Raw genomic sequence first — 21,444 nt, forward strand, 5'->3', positions numbered from 1 at the left:
ATATTGAGCACTTGGCTCATGCACATTAGTAATAGTAACATAACCAATTTTTCCTGCTGTCCTGGACCCTGCCTGAGGGTTCCCCTTGTGCTCCTCTCTCTCTCTCTCCTCCTATCATCCCGGGCCTGGGAGAAGATTCAGTAAAGAAGAAAGCTGTGCAGAGGAGGGTGGGCAGAGCATTGGACTCCGCCAGTCAAATTATGTGCAGCCGGTCTGACCAATCACCGGCTACTTATGAGGGTACCAGTCATCGCCGCCCCCGACATTACGCTACCTGCCTGGAGTTTGGATGTTCTCCCTGTGCTTGCGTGGGTTTCCTCCGGATACTCCGGTTTCCTCCTACACTCCAAAGACATGCTGGTAGGTTAATTGGATCCTGTCTAAATTGTCCCTAGTATGTGTGTGTATGAATGTGAGTTAGGGACCTTAGGGTGTAATCTCCTTGAGGGTAGGGACCGATGTGAATTAAAGGCTCTATATATGTACCCTAAATAAATAAATAAATAATAAATGTGCAGGAAGAGAAACAGAGTGAATCTACTGGACTGTACATAGTTGGTCCCAAGTCAATTTCTTCTGGGCATCCCATATTTCCCTTATCTCATCCAAGTTCAATTCCCTCAATAAAATACAAAAACAAAGCTTATGGACTTTCATTGTCTTAGCCCTTGTACACACGGTCGGACATTCCAATGGTCAATGTCCGATAGGACCGTGTTGTCGGATAATCCGACAGTGTGTGGGCTCCATCGGACTGTTTTCCAGCTGGGCTATAAAATTTTCCGACAACATGATCCGATCAGACTTTGTCCGATCATGTGTAGAGAATTTCGATCGGACAAAGTGCCACGCATGCTCAGATCAAATTCCTAGACCAAATCTATTGGCTACTAGCCTGAACGTAGTCCCGTCCTAACGAAATAACGTCATCACGTTAAGTACGATCGGATTTTCTGACAACTTTCTCCGACTGTGTGTATGCAACAGTTTCGGACAAAATCCATCGGACAAAATCCGACGGATTTGGTTGTCAGAATGTCCGACCGTGTGTACAAGGGCTTAGAGTGTCTGAGAAGTGAATGCCGGGCTGAACAGTGTGACAGGTGGGCCACATCACTTAGCAGCCCCTACGGGGGTACCGCTACATTAGTATATTGCGAGAGTTTACTCAAGTCAATAATCTGTTCTAGTAAAGGTACCCCATGTGTAAGGCAGTGGCCCTGTACAAAGTGCCTAGTACATCCCAGAAGAACCCATCCCAGGGTAGACCTCTCATGGGACCCTGGCTTGGCGCCCAAGGAGGAGGGAAACATGGAGGATTTGACAACCACCCTAACCCTGCACCCGCCTACCCTTGCAAGCAAATCATATTCACATAAAATGCAAAAGTCAAATACATATTTAAGCCACAATACAATATTACTGTACAGCTAAACCATTCTATTCACTCATCATGGAACAATTTGAGGTTTGAACAATTTTTTTTTTTTTTTCATCTTGACCTAGACTTCTGTCTTTGTCGGCCTTCACTGTGTCTCCTCCAAGCATCTTCAAAGAGTGCATGTTGGAAAAACATTATGTTTGGCATCTGAATCACTGATCTTCCTTCCTGGCATATAAACCGACCATAGGTTTGAGAGATGAGTCACTGGTGAAATATCTAGTCAGTCTGACATTTAAGAAAAATGGTGGGATTGATTTGATAGTAACTGTTAAAATCCGCAACCAAATTATCTTCTGGGATGTACCCTGGCCGTGTGGACTGATGCATGACTACGATACCCATACCATGTCTTTATCTTCTCCCACGCTATACTGCATTTGACATGAGTAAGCCGGATGTTCATTTATTTTCCTTGAAGGGAAACTATAATGGTTTTGGGCAAATGTTATTTTGTTTTTGTTCTTAAACAGTTTTTCATATCATCTGTTTTTTTTTTACAGTAAGCCCTTGTACACACGGTCGGAAATTCCGACGGAAAATGTCCGATCGGACCGTGTTGTCGGATAATCCGACTGTGTGTGGGCTTCATCTGACTTTTTCAGTCGGAATGTCCAACAAAGTTTCAGAGCTGGATATTAAATTTTCCGACAACATGACCCGATCGGACTTTGTCTGATCGTTTGTAGAGAATTCCGATCGGACAAAGTGGCACGCATGCTCAGATCAAATTACGAGACCAAAGCTATTGGCTACTAGCCTGAACGTAGTCCCGCTGTAACGAACGAACGTCATCACGTTCTGAGCGATCGGATTTTCCGACAACTTTGTCTGACTGTGTGTATGCAACACCAGTTTCAGACAAAATCCGTTGGAAAAAAATTAGATGGACTTTGTGGTCAGAATGTCTGACCGTGTGTAGAAGGGCTAAGGCAGGGCCACTCACCCATACTGCTGTCAAATTGTGAAGAATGGGTTTGTCTATGCAGCCACTGCATTCCCATACACATGAATGGGTTGCCCGAATGCAGCATCCACTGTAGATGTTCCAGCAGACAATAAGAGCCCTTTCACACTGAGCCGCTTAGAGCGTCAGCGGTAAAGCGATGCTATTTTTGACCGTCGTTTTAGCGGCACTATTCGGCCACTAGCGGGGTGGTTTTAATCCCCCGCTAGTGGCCCGAAAAGGGGTTAAATTCGCCTGCAAAATGCCACCAGAACGGCGTTTTGCTGGCGGTATCGCAGCGCTGCCCTATTGATTTAAATTGGGAGCAGTGGTGGAGGAGCGGTGAGTTCACCGCTCCAAAGAAGCTGCTGGCAGGACTTTTTCTGATGCCCTGCCAGCCCACCGCTCCAGTGTGAAAGCCATCAAAAACAGGAAGAAGATCTGGACAGCCGCACTCAAAAAAGGGGTCTAAATGACATAGAGATGGCCAGCGTGCATCTCACAAGAGCAAACAAAAGATGGGGCATGAGTGCTACTGGATCCAACTATAACAATAGATTAATAACAAAGAAAGAATATGAAGAGGAAGTGTGAGAGAGAGCCTCTGCAACAAGGGGGTGGTAAAAAGGCAATACTGATGTAGCACCCTCTAGTGTGCCAGAAGTGTAGATTTTTTTTGTTTTTTTTGTTTAGTGTAGGTAAATATGTGCAGGCTTGGCTTCCCATATCATCCCTTCCCCATACCTCCCAACATTTTGAGATGGGAATGAGGGACATCTACTAACAAGTGTATGTAGGCATAGGACACGCCTCCTGCCACACCCCCTTAAAGGAGAAATAACCAAAAAAAAGGTTAATTAAATCCACAAGGGTTTTTTTTTTTTTACTACTATTCCTTTATATTAGCTTTTAAAATTCACAATGCATCCATTTAGAATTTGGATGGAAGGTTTAGCACTGGGAAACTGTTTTTGAAGGATAAAAAGTGCATTTTATATACAACTATATTAGGGCTGTGGAAATTAAAGATTAATTCCTCGATTAATCGTTAATTTTTTTTCATCGATCAAAATTCTTTTGATCGATCAAAAAAAGCACTTAGATCTTTTCTTTCTACCCATGACCTGGCATCCTTGCTGAGATCTAAGGAGACGTGAGAGAAGTTTATGTTCTGTATTAAGCCTTTTGATATCTGCTTGCATGACCACCTGTTTGCACAGGGGTCCATGCCATAAGGTGAGAGTGATTAGTTAGACCGGAGGTGGAGGGATTGTCACGCTACTGTGGAAAAAAAAAAATTACTTACTTCAGTGCTAGAGTTTGAATTTAAAACGTATTTGTGTGAACTGTGAAGTTAAGTCATGGATTGTGGAAACTAACTAGTGTCGGGTGATTGTATATCGTGTATACCACATTTACCACTGACTAATGCAGAGTTGCAATGCAAGGAGATCAGCTAAAAGTAGTTGGATCTGTATGTGCGTTATAATTAATCTAAATTAGTCGATTAATCAATAAAAAAAAAAAAACGACTAATCGAACATGAACATTTTAATCAGTAACAGCCCTAGACTATATAGATAAGATCAAAATGAGGGACAAATGAGGAGGAAAGAGGGACAGAGGGACTTTGCTCCAAATAGGGAGCTATGCTTCCTTATCAAAGTTCAATTCCCCTAATGAAAAAAACAAACAAAGCTAGCTGCAAGGACTGTTTCTTGACATTGGAGTGAGTGAAAAATCCATGTGCCTGGCTGTGCAGGGTGGGAGATGACCACATTTACCAGTGGCCCTTATGGGGGTAGCGCTACACTGAAAAAAAAAGTAACACGTATAGCAGGTGGAGGGGGAGGCACGGGAAGACATCGAGAACACCCAAGCAAGGGCTGAAAATTCCAGTGCCTATAAGGAGGTATAGCTTGTTGCAGGAACCAAGGGAAGCCTTTTGTTTTTCAACAGAACAAGCTATCCTGCAGATGACAGTGGTGCTTACAATTATCAGCTTTTATTAATTTATGTAAAGCCTTTATCCCATAAGGGAAACAAAATGTTGCTGTAACTGCTTTAGGTTAGGTTCATACTATGCAGCCACGTTTGCATGGGCACAGCAGCTCATTCATTGACCCTATACCTTTTCCAAAATCACAGCCACGGGGAAACTGCAATGGTGTTATACAGTTTCCAGTGCATGGGGATGTCATTAAGTGTGTTTTCACTGCAGGTGCAGCAAAGTGGGCAATTTACACGCACCTGCACCAGTGGGAACTTAGCCTTAAAGTGGTTGTAAACCCTTACAAACCACTTTGACCTACAGGTAAGCCTAGATTAAGGCTTACCTGTAGGTCCAAGCAATATCTCCTAAACCTATATGGTTTAGGAGATATTTGCCCGAAAACGGGCACCGCTGTCTACGGCGCATGCGCCGTAGACAGCGGCGCGCAGGCGCACTGAACGCGGCAGTTCCAAAAATGGAGCTGCCGCATTTGTCGACTCCCGTGCGCATGCTTGGCAGTGACGTCATCGCGGCTTCGCCGAATGCGAGACGCCACCAGCAAGATGGATGCGGCGGACTACAGGGGACAGCGCGACTTCGCTGGCTCCTGTGTCAGGTAAGTGACACATAATGGGCTACTATGCGATGCATAGTAGTCCATTATGCTTTACCTTTGCAGGGAAAAAAAGAGGAAGTAAACTCATCAGGGTTTACTTCCTCTTTAAAGAGTAATAGCTGGAGCTTGGCTTCAATTTGATATTTGATCTAAAGCTGCCAGTACATATGACGCTCATTTCCCCCCAGATTAATAATGCTGCTGTCCAAAGGTGTCTCTGTTGCTCCTTCATCCAGAGTACAGGCACTCTAATATAGGAGTTGTGTTACTGGCCAGATCACCAGGTGAAAACAAGGTAAAAGCCTACAAAAGAAAACAAACACAACCACCACATTTCAGGATTGGTAAGCTGCAATATGTAAAGTATTTTTGTTTTGGGTTTAATACTGCTTTAAAACTCCTGTATTAGGCTCCGGTCACACTGGAGCAGCTCCAAAGTCACCAACTCCCCGCACAGCGCGACTTTAGCCCAGCTTGCAAACGACTTCCTAAATAGACGTCCATGCAAGCCGCTCTCAGGCGGATCCGATCGGGCCACCCATTGACTTCTATGGGGAGGCGAATGTCGGGGGATATGTGTCTGTCTGCAATCGAATCTGACAAGATGCGCTGAAAATAGATGTATGGCGATACATTCGTCTTCCATCCAGCGGATCGAGTGGGATCGGATGAAAACGGACAGGAGGTCCTTTTTTATCTAATTTCCTCATAGAGGACAGCACAGTGAGCAGAGACAGACCTGTCATCCTCCTGCTCAGCACGGATTAACGGAGCAATCCCTCGCTGAGCTAGCGGAGTCCGTAAAAACGGATCCACCCCATGTGAAAAGAGCCTAACAGTCTAAACAAAAAAACAGTCGTCGCATGTGCGGTGAAGCCAAGCCAACAGCTCGGTAGTGGCGTAGGCTCATCGGAAGTGACGAGGTCGAGGATTTTCATAAGTCAAGGATTTTCTTAGAACACCGGTGACACTCGTATGTCTTGCGAATTGGATGTGGTGAAAACGGCATCCAATTGACACATATGTGAACCCGGCCTAAGTGAACCTGTTGCTTTGCCCTGCATTAGCCAAGCACTAGAGCAAATAATGGCAAATGGCAAATAATGGCAAAGCATTGAAAAAATATTGTGTGTGTATGTATTTTTTTATGCTTAGAACTTAAAAAACATTTTTTTATTGTTGTGAGACCTCTGCAGAGAGACCACTACTTCCACACAGGCTTTGGTGGGGGGTGCACTGAGTCAGGCCAGCTGTAAGGTGCCCATGGAGTGCAAGCACCACTAGGTGGATTGACATTCTACCCAACAGCGTGTAAAGTTCTGGAATCACTCAGCAGAGGCAATGTTAGTGCAGTGGATTGTTGACTGTGTAGTGTAACAACTGACTTACCCAAATATATGCAATTGCACATTTGTGACCCATTTATTGTCAATATTAGAGATGGGTTCGCTCCAGAACTCTTGAACATCGCTAAAGTCTATGGGACACAAACATGAACATTTTACCCATTTTGAAGGCTTATATGCAAGTTAATGGACATAAAAAGCATATGGGGGGACTGGGTACTGCCCCAGAGGACATGTACTAATACAAAAATGTTTTTTCTTTTTTTTTTTTTTTAAAGATTGTTTCTAAAGAAGCAGTGTTTTTAATGATGTTTAGAGTGAAACAATAAAAATTCCTTTAAATATGGTGCCCGGGGGATCCCCTTAGTCTGCATGTAAAGTGGTGCATCTGTACCGTGTATAGAACCTGCTGCAGCAAAGATAATATTTCTAAAGAAAAAAAATGACATTTAAATTGATTTTCCCTGCAAGCTTTCTTTATTTAGTAAACAACAGTTTGGGGAGCCAGTCTGTATGATGAGGCCAAAATTGAGTGCACTTGGAACAGGATTAGAGATTTTTTGATAAATTCTGGTGTCTCTTTGGCAGACTTTGGATGGAAATAACAAGGTTTTGTACCACAGTGAGCAAGCCTTATGTGTAGGAGTCAAATTATAGTATACTCAGACCAAGATTAACATTTGTTTTTCAGCTAAATTCTGATGTCTCTTTCACAGACTTTGGATTGAATAACAGGCGCGGCAACATTGAGCTTTGGGTGTTGGTGGTTTAAGGGCTCTGACAGTGCTTTGTACCCTGATTGGCAAAGTCTAGCACCTAACCAGCAGTCAGGTGCAAGGCTTCATCCAATTAGGGCCCCAGAATGCACTAGGCAGTGGGATGTTTGCCCGCTGAGCACCCAACAAATTGCCGAACAAGGAATGTTCGGCCCAAACTTTTGCTCGCCCCAAACTGTTCGCCCAACACTAATCACAACTGAAACTTTTTTGCCTATGTATTGTAAAGTCTGCATTATTTTGAGGATCATATTAATTTAAGAACTTGCAAGCATTTCACTAGCAAGCTGCACTGCTATTATTTTGTTGTAATGCACTACATGCACTGCTATTAAATGCTTCATTTTTATTATTCTTTTAACTGCCATTATTGTACTAATGACGTTGAAAGGAATAATATGTGTTTTTTTTTTTTTTTTGCCCAAATATTAGTGTTCAGTAAATGTTTAATTATCAAATGCAAGGGAAGTCAGATACTCCAGGTACAGACTTGGCTCTACTACATCACACAGAGAACATACAACAATCAAACAGGAGTCATTACTACAAATTCAAACTGTACATTTATTTAAAAACAAAAACAGTAAAAAACAAAAAAAAGGACTTTTCCTATTAAAAAAAACACAGAAATATGAAACCACACACTTACAGTATGTATAGGTAAAGGGAAAGTTTATATATTGGGGTATCAGACAATAGCAGAGACTGCAGAGAAAAATATTGGGGATAGTTTTATCTTTTGTGAGAGGAGAGATTGTATCTTATTTTTACATTCCTTTTCTTTTTTTTCTTCCTAAAAGACATTAGTGATTAAAAATAGAAATCTTGGGGTAATGGGGAGAGGGCAGAAGATTGCATGTTGAAGACTGACTGTAGAGAGCATGTGTTGACTCGGTTGTTCTTTTGGGTTCAGACCCCACTGGAAAATGTTGCTGCTTCATCTTCAGTCTTTAATCCTTCCCCTTTCCCTTTTTACCTGTAGAAAAGCACATAAAATTATTTTTTTCCTATGATAGTTTCATGGTATGTCAAAAGGGGGATATTTATCGGAGATTATGTGTGTGATTAAGTATGCCACAGAAACCTATAGCACACAAACTGGAGGATGGGAGGTTCTGCCGCTTGGATGATACATAAGGGGGCTAAGAGGCACTGGAGGAATCTGGGAAGTTCCAACACAGGGCACCATCTGCCACTCTGTAGTATCCTGGATCCTATGGGGAAATCCAGGAGGATCAAGACACTTACTCACTATTGGCTTGACTCCACCCTAAGTCACGGCCTTGTAGAGCAGTGGTTACCAACCCTGTCCTCAGGGCCCACTAAGTGCCCGTTCACACAGGGGCGACACGACTTGCAGCGCGACTCACAGACGCGACCTGCACACGACTTCAGCAGCGACTTGCAAAACGACTTCTGTATAGAAGTCAATGCAAGTCACCTGAAGTCGCCCCAAAAATAGTACAGGAACCTTTTTCTAAGTCGGAGCGACTTGAGTCGCTCCTATTAGAACGGTTCCATAGTAAAGAACGGAGCGCGACTTGTCAGGCGGCTAAGTCGCCTGACAAGTCACGGTAGTGTGAACGGGCACTAACAGGCCAGGTTTGCAAGATAACTGAAATACATCACAGGTGATATCATTTGCTGCTCAGTGACTGCAGTATTCTAGTCTACATCTCCCCAAGGGAATACATAAAACCTGGCCTGTTAGGGGGGCCTGAGGACAGGGTTGATGACCACTGTTGTAGAGAAACCCAGCCAGGTGCTGAAATCTCCATTGGCCATGTGGAGAATCTGCTTTCCACCAGATCAAACATAACCTAAAATCTCTCACTAAATAACAGGAGCTGTTAATCAGTCTTTTTGCAAAGCCTGCATATGTAATATATATATATATATATATATATATATATATATATATATATATATATTAAATGCATCTTTTTGCAGGTAAAAAAAATTGTCAATTTTTTTTTTTACTGGGAGCCTGCAAAGCATTGCACCCATGATCAGCAGATCCCGGGTGAAATACAGGGCTCTTGCAGACTGTCAGTGTAAGCTGTCTGCCCATACCTCGTTCAAGCAGGCAGTTACACAATGACAGGAATGGCCTTAATGAACTACCTAGAGAGCTCAACAGCACCCTGGTATTTCATTTAGAACTACAAGCCAAAAGCTGCAAAGCCTGTCGGTACTTGTAGTTCTCCCATTCACAGAACCAAATGACGTGGCTGGGCAGGTGGAGGTGGAGTTTTCTAAATTGTGTAAGCGAGTGTGGGGAAAAGATCCCCTGACCGCTGTCACAACGAGGAATTGGGGGGGGGGGGGTTGTTGCGACAGTAACATGTTATAAGTTACATCTTGAATATGGGTGTAGAAAAGGTGAACTTATCCTTTAAATGTGGATGGAGTGTAGTCCAAACTGGTGCTTGGAGGATACAGACAACAATGATAAAATACCTTTACATAAGTTACATTTTTCATATAATTGCATAGTATAGTTGCATGGCATGATTCTTTTGATATTCGTTTTTTGAGTGCGTTCTATGAATGAAACATTATTTGAATGTTCAGTAGGCACCGCAAGTTAGGACCGAACCATATTCACTGAACATGAATGTATGATCAGGAATGTAGGACTGGGGGATTACTAATAGTTAATGCTTACCCAATGGTTTATCTCTACTCTTGTTCATTTTGTTTAATACATCAGACCCTCCAAGTAAGCTGTATTTATACTTTTTTCTCCCCTAGGCCAGCTAACATGTGAACCCCCACTGTCAATCACAGACACAGACATACAGCACCAAAAATTACCTTACAAATTATAACAATGGCAAGATTATGATTAAAATAAAGAAGTTGACTCAAAAACATTTAGCGCAATAACAATCAGTAACCTGTCTGCAGATACAACACAGGTTTTGTACTGACAAAACTAAAGATCATCAGTACCATACTGACACGCTTAAACACATCTGCAGACACAAAAATGGTACTGCACTGACACAACCAGAACCTTATGGGTAAGTAGCCAGCGTGTAAAGACCCTCCACCCTAGCTGACATCATGTAAGGGCTGGGGGAGCTCTGCAGACCCAAGGCTGGTGGAAAGGGGAGAGTCCCTTATTAAATCTTTCCTATATCTATATACTGGAACATACCCCTCAGTGAGGTTTGGGGGGGGGGGGGGCAGCTTCCTCTTTTGAGACAGTTAGAAAGGAATTTCCATTTTTGGGACTTGTCATCTACACATGTGAACTGCTTGATGGATGTAGAAAGAATAGCATTCCCCACTACACTGGTCTCAAAAGGGTAGCTTGAAACCACATGTATAAATTCTCAAAAAATCTCAATAAAGAGGACTCCCAATAACTCAGAATCTTCTCTGTAAGAAAATATATAGAAAACCTTCACCACCTATAGAACCTGGTCCAATAGAAGGAGTAGGACTGTGGTCACTTCTAACATCACAAGTAATGTTCTCCTAACTGTGCTGGCCTCAAGGAAGCCCGAAACTGCATGCCCACCCCACTGGAGGTTGTAAGAAATCAAAAAGGTTTACAACTCTAAGGGGACTACAAAGGTCTCAACAATCTACATATGAAAATATATAAAAAGTCAACCTTTACTACCCATGGAACCTGGTCTAGTTGTGTAAGTAACAAACATCACTTACTCTGTATTGCACAAACAAATGTTGTACTGTGTATAATTAACAACCAGCGAAAAATATAATTATAATCGTTATATTGTAGAATGCATTATATACAGTATATATGGAATTAATGAATTCCATATATACAGCATTATAAACATACCATTTATTTCTCCAAAGTTATTTCCACTTTAGGTAAACTGATGCACACAGTCCAACTTTGTTTCAATCCACCAAGCTATGGTGCATTAAAAGAGTTCAGTACACCCACCAGATGCTACAGCGTTCAATTAAATTCAGAATAAATGGCACGGTTTAAAACGTATTATATATTAATCCATTGGATCAAAGTATCAGCATTTACCTGAAAAGTGTGTAAACTTCAGAGTAATACAATCTCTGAAAATCACCTCTTATACAATGTATCTGCTGCCATTATATGTACTAAATTCATCCAGGTCAGGAATGGACAGAAAAATGTACCAAAAATGTATTCCTTTCTTTAGAAACAAAACAGTGTATTATGCAGGGTAACCATGAAGGCCAACATAGTATAACTCAAACCCTCATGCTGATGTGTCGAAATCCAACATAAGCGACTGATACAAACGGTTCAAGATTGCTCCATTGCCAGTCAAACAAATAGCATGCCAAAGGTTAAGTAATCAATTGACCTATATGGTTCCCTGGAATCAACGGCTACTTCAGGAGGAACTTTGAAACCTTTCCAAATCATTGACCAGGGTTTTTAAAGCTTCCATCTTGCTCCTTCAAACATCACATCCATCCTGTCGAAATGTGATGCATGACCTATGCCCTTACTCAGAATGCAATAAAAGCTGTTGCTTTTAAACAAAAAAAAAATCAAAGTACAGTGCTAGCTTTAGGACAACAAAGGGGGGATTGATATGCATATTAAAACAATAAATCTTATTAAGTAGATGCCTATCTGAACCTAGGTACCAAATCTTGAGAGCTGCTATTTGCAATTGTGTATGTGAAAGTGTGCTTGCCAAGTTTTAGCACTGCCATGAGACTGGCCGACCAAAACTATTAGAAGAATATTTGTAGAATATTGTCTGGAGATCCAGTTATCCATCTTGAATATTGGTTTTCGCAAACTCACCTTTGGTTTTGGTCTTAATTTTGACGGAGCAGGGTTTGGTAGCTTCAACGGTTTGTTGGCATTCTGCGTTGTACAAGGCCTTCTTCAGTGTTCCAGTGCGGATCTTTACATTAGTCTCAGTGTTACATTCTCCCCAGTTGTTGAACTTGTACTTGCAGTCAGCTGGAGGGTAAGAAATATATGGTGTTACAGCTAAGCCAACCTATACTGGGCTTAAAATATTTTGTCAACTCTAAATCAATTTTTCAGTATGTTTGGCCTCATGTCTCACAATATATAGTTTTTAAATAATTTCTTTTGAGTCTGTTGCAAAGTTTCTTACCCGGAGATTCTCCCAGCAACAGCTCTTTCTGCTTAAGGTTGACAACGCTAAGCTGTTCTCGCAATTAGCAGAAGCTTTGTCGGCCTTCTATGCGCACTTCTTCAGTTGGCCAGTCAGGTACCAACCAGATCATCAGCTCATAGCCAACTGAAGGAATGGTAACACTGCTGCTAATTACAAGGCAATAGCTTAGTGCTATCAGTCTGAAATAGAAAGTGATCTTACTGGTAGGATCTCCAGCTAAGAAACTTTGCAACAGAATTGTACAAAATAATTTTTTCAAGAAACTGAATACAGTGAGATATGACGACTAAATGAAAGAAGTAGGGCTGTGGAAATTAAAGATTAATTCCTCCATTAATCAATAAATTTTTTGATCAATCAAAATTCTTTTGATCGGTAATCACCTCTCCGCCGGATTCCGGGTCTTCAGGGAGTACCGTCGGAGACCTGGTGACGTCATGGACATCGACATCACTGGACTCCTCTCCCTTCCCCAAGTGCCTCCGTCTGCTAACGAAGGTAAGGGGGGGAGGAGTCCGGTGACATCTAAATTCTGATTGAACGTAACGCGCACAGAGGAGGAGCTACGAAGGACGTCACCCGCTGCTGCCCTATGGAACTAACACGATTGTTGTGTTTTTATCATCTTTATGTAAATAGTTTGTGTTTGAACACAAAAATTAAATCTTATACTTAAGTGGTGAGCACTTAGATCTTTTCTTTCTACCCATGACCTGGCGTCCTTGCTGAGATCTAAGGAGACATGAGAGAAGTTTATGGTCCGTGTTAACCCTTTTGATACCCGCTTGCATGACCACCTGGGGTCCATGCCATAAGGTGAGAGTGATTAGTTAGACCGGAGGTGGAGGGATTGTCACGCTACTGTGGGAAAAAAAATTACTTACGTCAGTGCTACAGTTTGAATTTAAAATGTATTAGTGTGAACTGTGAAGTTAAGTCATGGATTGTGGAAACTAACTAGTGTTGGGTGATTGTATATAGTGTATTCCACATTTACCACTGACTAATGCAGAGTTGCAATGCAAGGAGATCAGCTAAAAGTAGTTGGATCTGTATGTGCGTTATAATTAATCAAAATTAGTCGATTAATCGATTTTAAAAAAATAGATTAATCGAACATGAAAATTTGAATCAGTAACAGCCCTAGAAAGAAGCTTTTGGGTTTGTATACACTAAGTGCTGTAATCCATCATTTTGCTGAATACGTTAAATGAAATCAAATCTGCAGGCAAAGTTTGACAACTGACAAGTAATTACATGCACAGACATGCCCGAATGATCAAGCAGGCACATTAATATCTATAGACGAGAGCAGGAGGACATTCCAATTTTTGGTATCTTTCAAGGGGTAAAAGACAAGTTGGGAGTTCTATTCGGGTTCATTGATTCTTCCATGAGAAGCATCCATCAGAGCCTACAGAAAGTGTGACATCTTTGTAGCTCATTGCACTAATGTTTCTCTTTATCCTACTGTCTCACCTCCAAAGGGTTTCTTCCAGTTGCATGGAATTTTGCACTTTAGTTTGCTTGTCTCCTCTTTGCATGTCCCCTCCCGAGTTCCCACACCACAGTCCTTGCTGTTCGGGACACAAGGGCTCCACTTCCACTCTGAGCAGTCCGATCCGCCTTTTTTACCCTTGTCTGTGGATGCAAAGAAAAAAGGGTTTGCAAAAGCTGTATGTCAGCACTGAAAAAGAAACTGAAGGCAAAGTACCGGAACTAATGGGACAGATTTATGAGCCCTGGAAAAAAAAGGAAAAGATCTTAAAGTAGATCGAGACCCTAACTGGGTGACTGAGTATCAAACAAATGCTTTGCTGTTTACCATGAAATACTGTTAATTCTTTTAAATTAAGTTTTGGGACTGACTTCCTGATAGTGACAATGATGGACCATGCCTGAGCAATGTGTTTTGGCACATTCACATGGCAGAAGTACAAATGGGAGACAGTTATCATCCCATAACAAAAAGTGCCTGAACAAGGACATTTATGGCAAGATCACCAGCTATTATTTAGAATAAAATTTCAAATTTAAAAAGAATGAAAACAACTTTTGTAACTGGGTTAACATGCTAAAGTTGTATATAGGTTTTTAGTGATTGAGTCTAGATACCCAATGATTCCAGCCTTGTAGTGTGGTTACATATTCTTACTTAGGCCGGCCGGTTCCTGCTTTGAACAGTTAATGGGCAGTATGAATGTACCAAGTTGTTTAATCGATCAACTTGGGTATAACCAGCATGCTGGATTCTCTTGTGGTTATCTAAAGCGGCTGCTGTAGCCGCTTGCGATAATCACTGTCTTTTTCCGGTGGGGACTGTTTCCCCTGCCCAACCCCACCGGGGGAAGAAGACAATGGTCCAGAAAGAGGGATTCCCACATCAACACGGTCTGTGTTGCTGGGGGAATCTAGCAAATGTATTTCCTGCAACCTGTGGTTACGGGAAAGAAAATCACTCTGTGTATGGCCGGCCTAAGTTTTGCTCTAGAATTATCAGCACTAAGGAAGAGTGCACCCCCTTTAAAAGGAGGGATCCCTTGTCTTTTTATATTACCCAAGCATTTTATATAAGCTATTTTGTTCCAAGATAAAACTCCAATTCTGTTTTGGAGATATCCCACCACTACTTCTAGGCAGGATTCACCACCTGATCAGTTTGAACCAGAATGAGCAGCTTCTGCATCCCTTTACATATGCCAGCTCATTCAAGTATCTCATTCAAATGGAAATTCCTGTTGCAGGGGATGTCTTTAATATGATTTCAGGCTCTTCACAGAGATCTGGGAAGAACAGTGGTCTAAATATGTGGGAAGTAAAAGTTGTGTCATTTTTGTATACAGAAGGCATACAGAGATCCCTGGCAGGTATACAATAGATACAAAGAAGTAACATTAGAATGTTTGACTGTTTAAATAAATTATAATGGCTGCATTTTGTAAATAAATATTGATTTTTTAATATTACAAAATAGTTCGGGAAGCAATTTTATATATTTTTTCTGGTTGATTAAAACAATCCTAATTGCTCAGAGAGTTTAACTGGTCTTTGTAGGTAAATGTGGAGAGGAGAAATGTCTTTCATAACACTAATTACCTTTCTTCTTGGCAGCCTGAGAGCTGACGGCAAGGATTGCCACCAAGACGATGACACACAAAGCTCGCAATTCCATCCTGTAACAAAAAGATTACATATAAAACATGACTAAGTATTTTAAAGGCATTCTATATAAAAATAATTTGGATGTTGCTTGTTAATATCGTCTTAAAACTAAACCTGTCCTGAGAAACGATGTAATCTGCAATGTTTAACCTTTTGGAAGATGTCATTTGCCTGGCTGGGATATCAAATCAAGAACTTATGAGTTGCTCGCCTTGGGCAAATATGCAGACCAGGACTTCTTGCCTTTCTTAAACTTCAATAATGGCATACTCATTCATGTTACCTAAAGTATTGAGACCAGAGACAGTCAGGCAAGATGGCTTGGCCAGGTGCTCACCGTGAAATTACAATGATCACCTGCTTAGAATGCAGGTGTGACCCTCAGAGCACACTCATTCTTCCCAGTTGCTTGCTGCAAGGCTGTTACTAATAGCCGGGTCACAATGAAACACCCATGGGCACAATTTAGAAAATGTGCTTTGTGCAGCAAACAAAATCAGGGGTTCAATTCTATACCTACAATACACTGAGAGGATGCACTGCAATATGGGATGTTGATCTCCCTGGCTGGAGAATGACAAGCATAGACTCTTTGTGAAGCCCACATTTAAGAAAGTCCTTAACTCCATATAGTCCAGACAAGGTACAGGTCCACTTTTAGGCATTAAAGAAAAACAAAGATGTATTTGGTAATTCTAGTAGTAGTTGGTCACTTTCAAAGTGGGTCAGTTCTGTGATGATGAAGATGTCTTATAGCTTACCAAACAATTTCTTCAAGAGTGTCAGGAAAATACCCCAACAATTATATCTACACTGGTAGCACCTACAACTTGATCCAATAGCCATGGAATGTGTACATGTAGATTGTAAAAAGACAGAGTGGGAAATATTAAAGTTGTAGAACAACCCTATTTAAGTTATATCATCCCCATCCTTGGTGTTAGGAATGCTCCATAAGTGTGGTCAAAAATGTTCACACCTCCCATCTGGTTCTTCAAGAAATAACATCCACCTTTCTATGGTGATTGGATCAAGGTGTTGTTGCTCTTCTGTGGAATTAGAAAATCACCTGGCTTTTAGGAAAAAACTCAAGACTTTCCTCTTTTAGCAGATGATCAAAGTTCGCCACAGCGCCTAGAGGCGATTCAGTTCGCATTGTGCGCTATACAAGTATTTCATTCATCCATTCATTCATTCATTCATTCAATTAATGTAAATGTTGGGGTGTTTTCCTGACACTCATAAGAACTGAAGGGGCTTGGATAAGCCATAAAACATCTTCAGCATTACAGAATAAGTCCAGTATAATGGTTCCAGTGGCTAACTACTAGATGTAGCATAACCTAGATAAATGGGACCCTTCACACACATATGTAATTAGTACCTCTATGCAGGGCCTTTTTTCTTGGAGAATAGGTGCAGGAACTCCCCCGTCGGAGTCATCCCTTGTCTCTGCCCCCTGGCCACCTCTGACCACCGTCCCTTGATTCCACCCCCTACCCACTTACCAGTACTGCCCCATTTAGAAAATACAGAATCAAGTATCATTTTGTGGCGCTAAATAATTTGTATGGAACATGTTGATGATAAAAAGAAAAGCAGTAAAAAAGATCCCCTGCAGCCAGCAACAATAGAATCTAAGCAATAGACCCCCCCCCCCCCAGCAACAATGGGCTCCACCCCAACAACTATAGGATTCCCTGCAGCAACAGTGAACTACCCACAACAAAATATCACACCCAGTAACAAGATATCCACCAAAGCAACATTAGACCCCCCCAGCATCCCCCAGAAACAATAGACCCACACACAAAATCAGATCCCCACCAGTGACAATAGATCCCCCAGCAGTCAACATCCATAGATCCTCCAGCACACCCCACAACCCATTCTATTACATACATTCAGTGCTGCAGGTGCCGGAAATACTTTCCCCGGTGAAAAAAAAGTCCTGCCCCTATGGCATGATTTACGAACCTTCCCTAAGGTTTCATTTTAGGCTATACCTGCAGTGTTCTCTTAACCAAGCAAGATTTACCTAACTATGCCTATAACCATGCCAACTGAGCATTGTAATTATTCCTTAACAGGAATGCATAATGTGGCCAATCCTTTCATATATAGTCTGAAAACCTTGTAGGTCCAGTATTTGCTATAACCTTTACACACATAATAGTACCATTTGTTCCACATGTATGCAAATGATAAACTGTAAGCTTTAATGGATCATTTTTATTTCTGGATAGAGTAAGGGAGGGATAAAACCCTGTCAATTATTATTATTTTTTTTTTTAATCTGCCCAGCTCACGCTCGAGTGATTTACCCTTCAATTCCTGCCCCAGAGATACAATAGGAAGTGGAAGGAAATCTCTACAAAGTGAGAGGAAATACTCTCTTGACAGATATTAACAAAGGTGGGGTTTCCCCTCACTCCCTGTTCTGGTGACAACCATAAAATTTTGGGTTTCCCATCACTTTCTGTCTCATCGTCCATGGTCAGCAGGCTCCTGTTCCTGTTAACAGTTATTGTTCCCAAAAGTTTCTCCCACTTTATCTGTTCAAAAAGCATCAGAAGGGAATCATAGATTCTGCAAGTTTATACTGTAGAAAGTTTAAACTTGAATAATGTCATTTTTTTTTCACAATCCCTTTGAATGCTAATAAAACGTTGAATATGAGATAATTGGTCAGCAGGGCAAGATTCAGGATTGTGAATCTACCTAGTCAGGACAGAGACCGCAATTAAAGACCAACAGAGGTTATAATCCTTTGATGCTCTATGCAAAACTATTAAAAGAAAAAGAAAAAAAATTGGGCTTTGCATTTATTTTAGAGAAGATCAAAAGTGTCACGTAAGCCAAATACGGTCTAATTTAGCACAAGGGTTTCAAAAATTGGTGCAATAATAGGGCTTCCGAAATGTTATCACTATAAAATGCTCATCCAGGATCTAAGAGTAATGAAAAAAATAACAGTCTTGGGAAAAACAAGCCACATGGTAGACCCATTAACCCAGCACATTTCTACTGCTGGAAAATAGAGTGCAGTGAGCAATCTCACACACACACACACAGGATGCCCCCTGCTGATGCTGCTGCTAAGGATTCCTGTACAGCCCCTAAAGAATCCAAAAATAAAGGCCAGCTCACAAAAGGCAGCTCCATCCACTGAGAATAATGTGTTATCCATCCAACCATAGATAATGTACTCTTCAGGGCACTCTATGAATTCTCCAGCCCCATAGCAGAGGTAACCCTACACTCTTCTAACTCTATAAACGACATTACAAGCAACAAATGTGTTATTTAGCACGTCCTCCTTGTTCAAAAAGGAAACTGCAGTGTAGTTTAAGCGATTACTCTTTATGAGCAATTATACCTGCAATCAGTATCACTGTTCAATGGCCGCTACATGGAAATTAATTGCATGTAAAGATGAGCAACTTGATCCAATGATTGATTGAGTAGGTGTGAATTCTGCTTATACTTGTGCATGATCCTTGTGTTATTTCCCTAAAACGAGGCAAAGTGGCTGCTGAAAATGCTACTTTCCTGGTAGTCATGGTTGCCCATCACCTTTAATAGTTCTGTTACTGACCTAGTATGCAACTCAGGTGCTTTAAACTCATTGGCTACACAATTGTTCAGGACAGTGACCCAAAATGATTGACATTGCAAGAAAACTAGAATATGAAGAAGGTCAGCATTGGCAGCATAATATATATTTCATATTGCAGGTAGAAGATAAAATCTCTAAAGGCTCTCATCTATCCAAGTCATATTGTTAGTAGTAGTTGGTCACATTCAACTGGACTTGTATTGTAAAGTTGAAGACCTTTCACAGCCATTATCTTTATCCAGTCATTATCTTTATCCAGTCATTATCTTTATCCAAGCCATTTCTTCAGTTCTGATGAGTGTCTGGAAATGACCCAAACCATACAGGTAATACCAAGACCTTGATCTAATCACCATGGAAAGGTATATGCTGATTGTCCAAGACCAAGATGGGAGATGTGGAAGCTGTGGAACCACCCTGTTCCACCCGGTTTCCCCCAAAAATGATACCTAGCGTGATTGTCGGTGATGGCTGCAATATAAGCCCTACCTCCCAAATAAGCCCCAGTTAAAGTCCTTGTAGGTCTTATTTTCAAGGTAAGGCTTATTTGGGGGGTAGGGCTTATATTGCAGCCATGACCGACAATCACACCAGGTCTTATTTTCGGGGAAACAGGGTAGTTACATAATCCCATCCTTCCTGACACCAAATATTGAAGGAAACTAGTGAACTTAGCAACAACAGACCCTGTATTTCTCTCAGTCCTAGTTTCTTTAAACAATCCATTCAATGGAATTTGTAAAAAGACCATTAAGGACACACGGCACCCCCCCCCCCCTTATCCATGCGTCCGGCCCCTTGAAGGACACCGGGAGCATTTATTACAATGGTGGGGGTGTTTTTTAAAGCACTGATTACTAGAGCTGAAGGTTCTAATAGGCTTCAAAATATGATGGACTTGGGGCGAAGAGAATGCGCTCACAGCCCACCCAGGTATGTTACAATAGCAAATGAATATTCGCTTTGTAACACTGATCCTCCTCCCTGGCCAATCAGGAAGCGGGTCTGTGACCCGTCACCCGATTGGCTGAGAGGATAGGAGGAGGAGGGAGAAGACGCACAGCCGCCATGATAGAGGAAAGGGACACAGGAGCCACAGCCCAATGCTTGCTGCCCACTTCTCACTGCCTGCTGCCTGATGTCCGATGCCTGCTGCTCACTGCTCAATGCCTGATGTCCGATGCCTAGATGGGGTAAGTGCCGGACTGACCAGGAGATGGGGGTGGTTATTTGCTGACCTCCCCCCCCCCAAAAAAAAAAAAAAAAACACTACCAGCCGCCACTGTCTGCCACTAATGATATCACTATGCCGTGAAGTCAAACTGAAAAGAAGCATAATCAAGGTGCTGGCCTCATAAGCAGGGAGTAAAGCATGCATAGATGTACATTTTCTATCTTGGCTAGCAGGTTCTAAAACTATTGTTTCCTTGCACACCTTCATGGAGTAATCTTCAAAAAACATTTTAGGTTGGAGGGAGAGGTAGTGTGGTGTAAAGGGAGCCTATAGAAAATTATGGCTATCTTTTGGCCTTGTTTAATAAGGATTTATCAACCAACTGGAATTCACATTTGTGACATCAAACCAGTATGCAATGAAATATGCCACAGGTTATTGTATTTAAAAATAATAAGTACTCCATGAAGCCAAAGGCTAATGTACGACCTTTTCAAGTGTATTTGCTGTCAATGGGCCCTCAAAGGAACTAATGAAAGAATTTGTTCTTATAGCTGGCTTTCACATTGGTGGTCCCATAAATTAGTTTTGTTCTGCCTATCCCAGATTCTTTGGCTGCAGGAGTCCATACATTTTACATCAAACAAAGGATGGCCTTGTACATAAAGCTGGGTATACACCGGGAGTAAATCATTAGAACATTTTTTGATTTTCAATCCATTAATATGCTACCTTTCACAAGCTGGGACAAAAACATTTAGAAGGAACAAGATAAAATACTTATTGTTTCTAAGAAATTATTCCTATTATTACTCCCCCCCCCCCCTTCTTTCCTTCCCCTCCACACCTGCAAGATATAATATAAGACTATGGCAAAGTGCAGGAAAGTCACAAGTGCACTGTGCTGCACCCATGGTGTGTGTAACCTACATTGCATCAGTGTGAAGCCTTTTAGAGGGGCTCAGGACAGTAAGGGCTCATTTACATTTGCAGTTTGGCTGGGTGGTAAAACCTCATAGTTGAGATGTGTTTATACCACACACCTCAACCACTGGTGTAGCGTCAGGGGTTGCAATGGTGACCCTGCACCATGATCCAGGGGGCCTGTGCACAGGAGGGGTAGCAATAACAGGACCCAATACTCTTCATTTTCCACCTGCAACCGTTGAAAGCCAGCTTCTCCTCCCCTCCCTCCCACCAGTATTCATCAGCTGCTGGAGGAACATGTTTATTATGATATTC

The 21,444-nt window shown here is 41.7% G+C and overlaps 1 protein-coding gene across 1 annotated transcript in view; it reads right to left on the reverse strand.

Moving 5' to 3' along the window:
* Positions 1-7,662: 7,662 nt before the first annotated feature.
* Positions 7,663-21,444, reverse strand: part of MDK (midkine) — a 42,067-nt gene continuing 28,285 nt past the window's right edge. Inside the window, exons 2-5 of the mRNA XM_077461710.1 lie at positions 15,344-15,420; positions 13,727-13,888; positions 11,902-12,063; positions 7,663-8,094 (exon numbers count right to left, since the gene is read on the reverse strand). Coding sequence (XP_077317836.1) covers positions 8,069-8,094; positions 11,902-12,063; positions 13,727-13,888; positions 15,344-15,419 — 426 coding nt within the window. The 5' untranslated portion in view covers position 15,420 and the 3' untranslated portion in view covers positions 7,663-8,068. The remainder of the gene's footprint in view (positions 8,095-11,901; positions 12,064-13,726; positions 13,889-15,343; positions 15,421-21,444) is intronic.

The sequence above is a fragment of the Lithobates pipiens genome, unplaced genomic scaffold, assembly GCF_037356315.1.
Source record: "Lithobates pipiens isolate NorthernLeopardFrog02 unplaced genomic scaffold, aLitPip1_a1.2 Scaffold_10, whole genome shotgun sequence".
NCBI classification, from domain to species: Eukaryota; Metazoa; Chordata; class Amphibia; order Anura; family Ranidae; genus Lithobates; species Lithobates pipiens.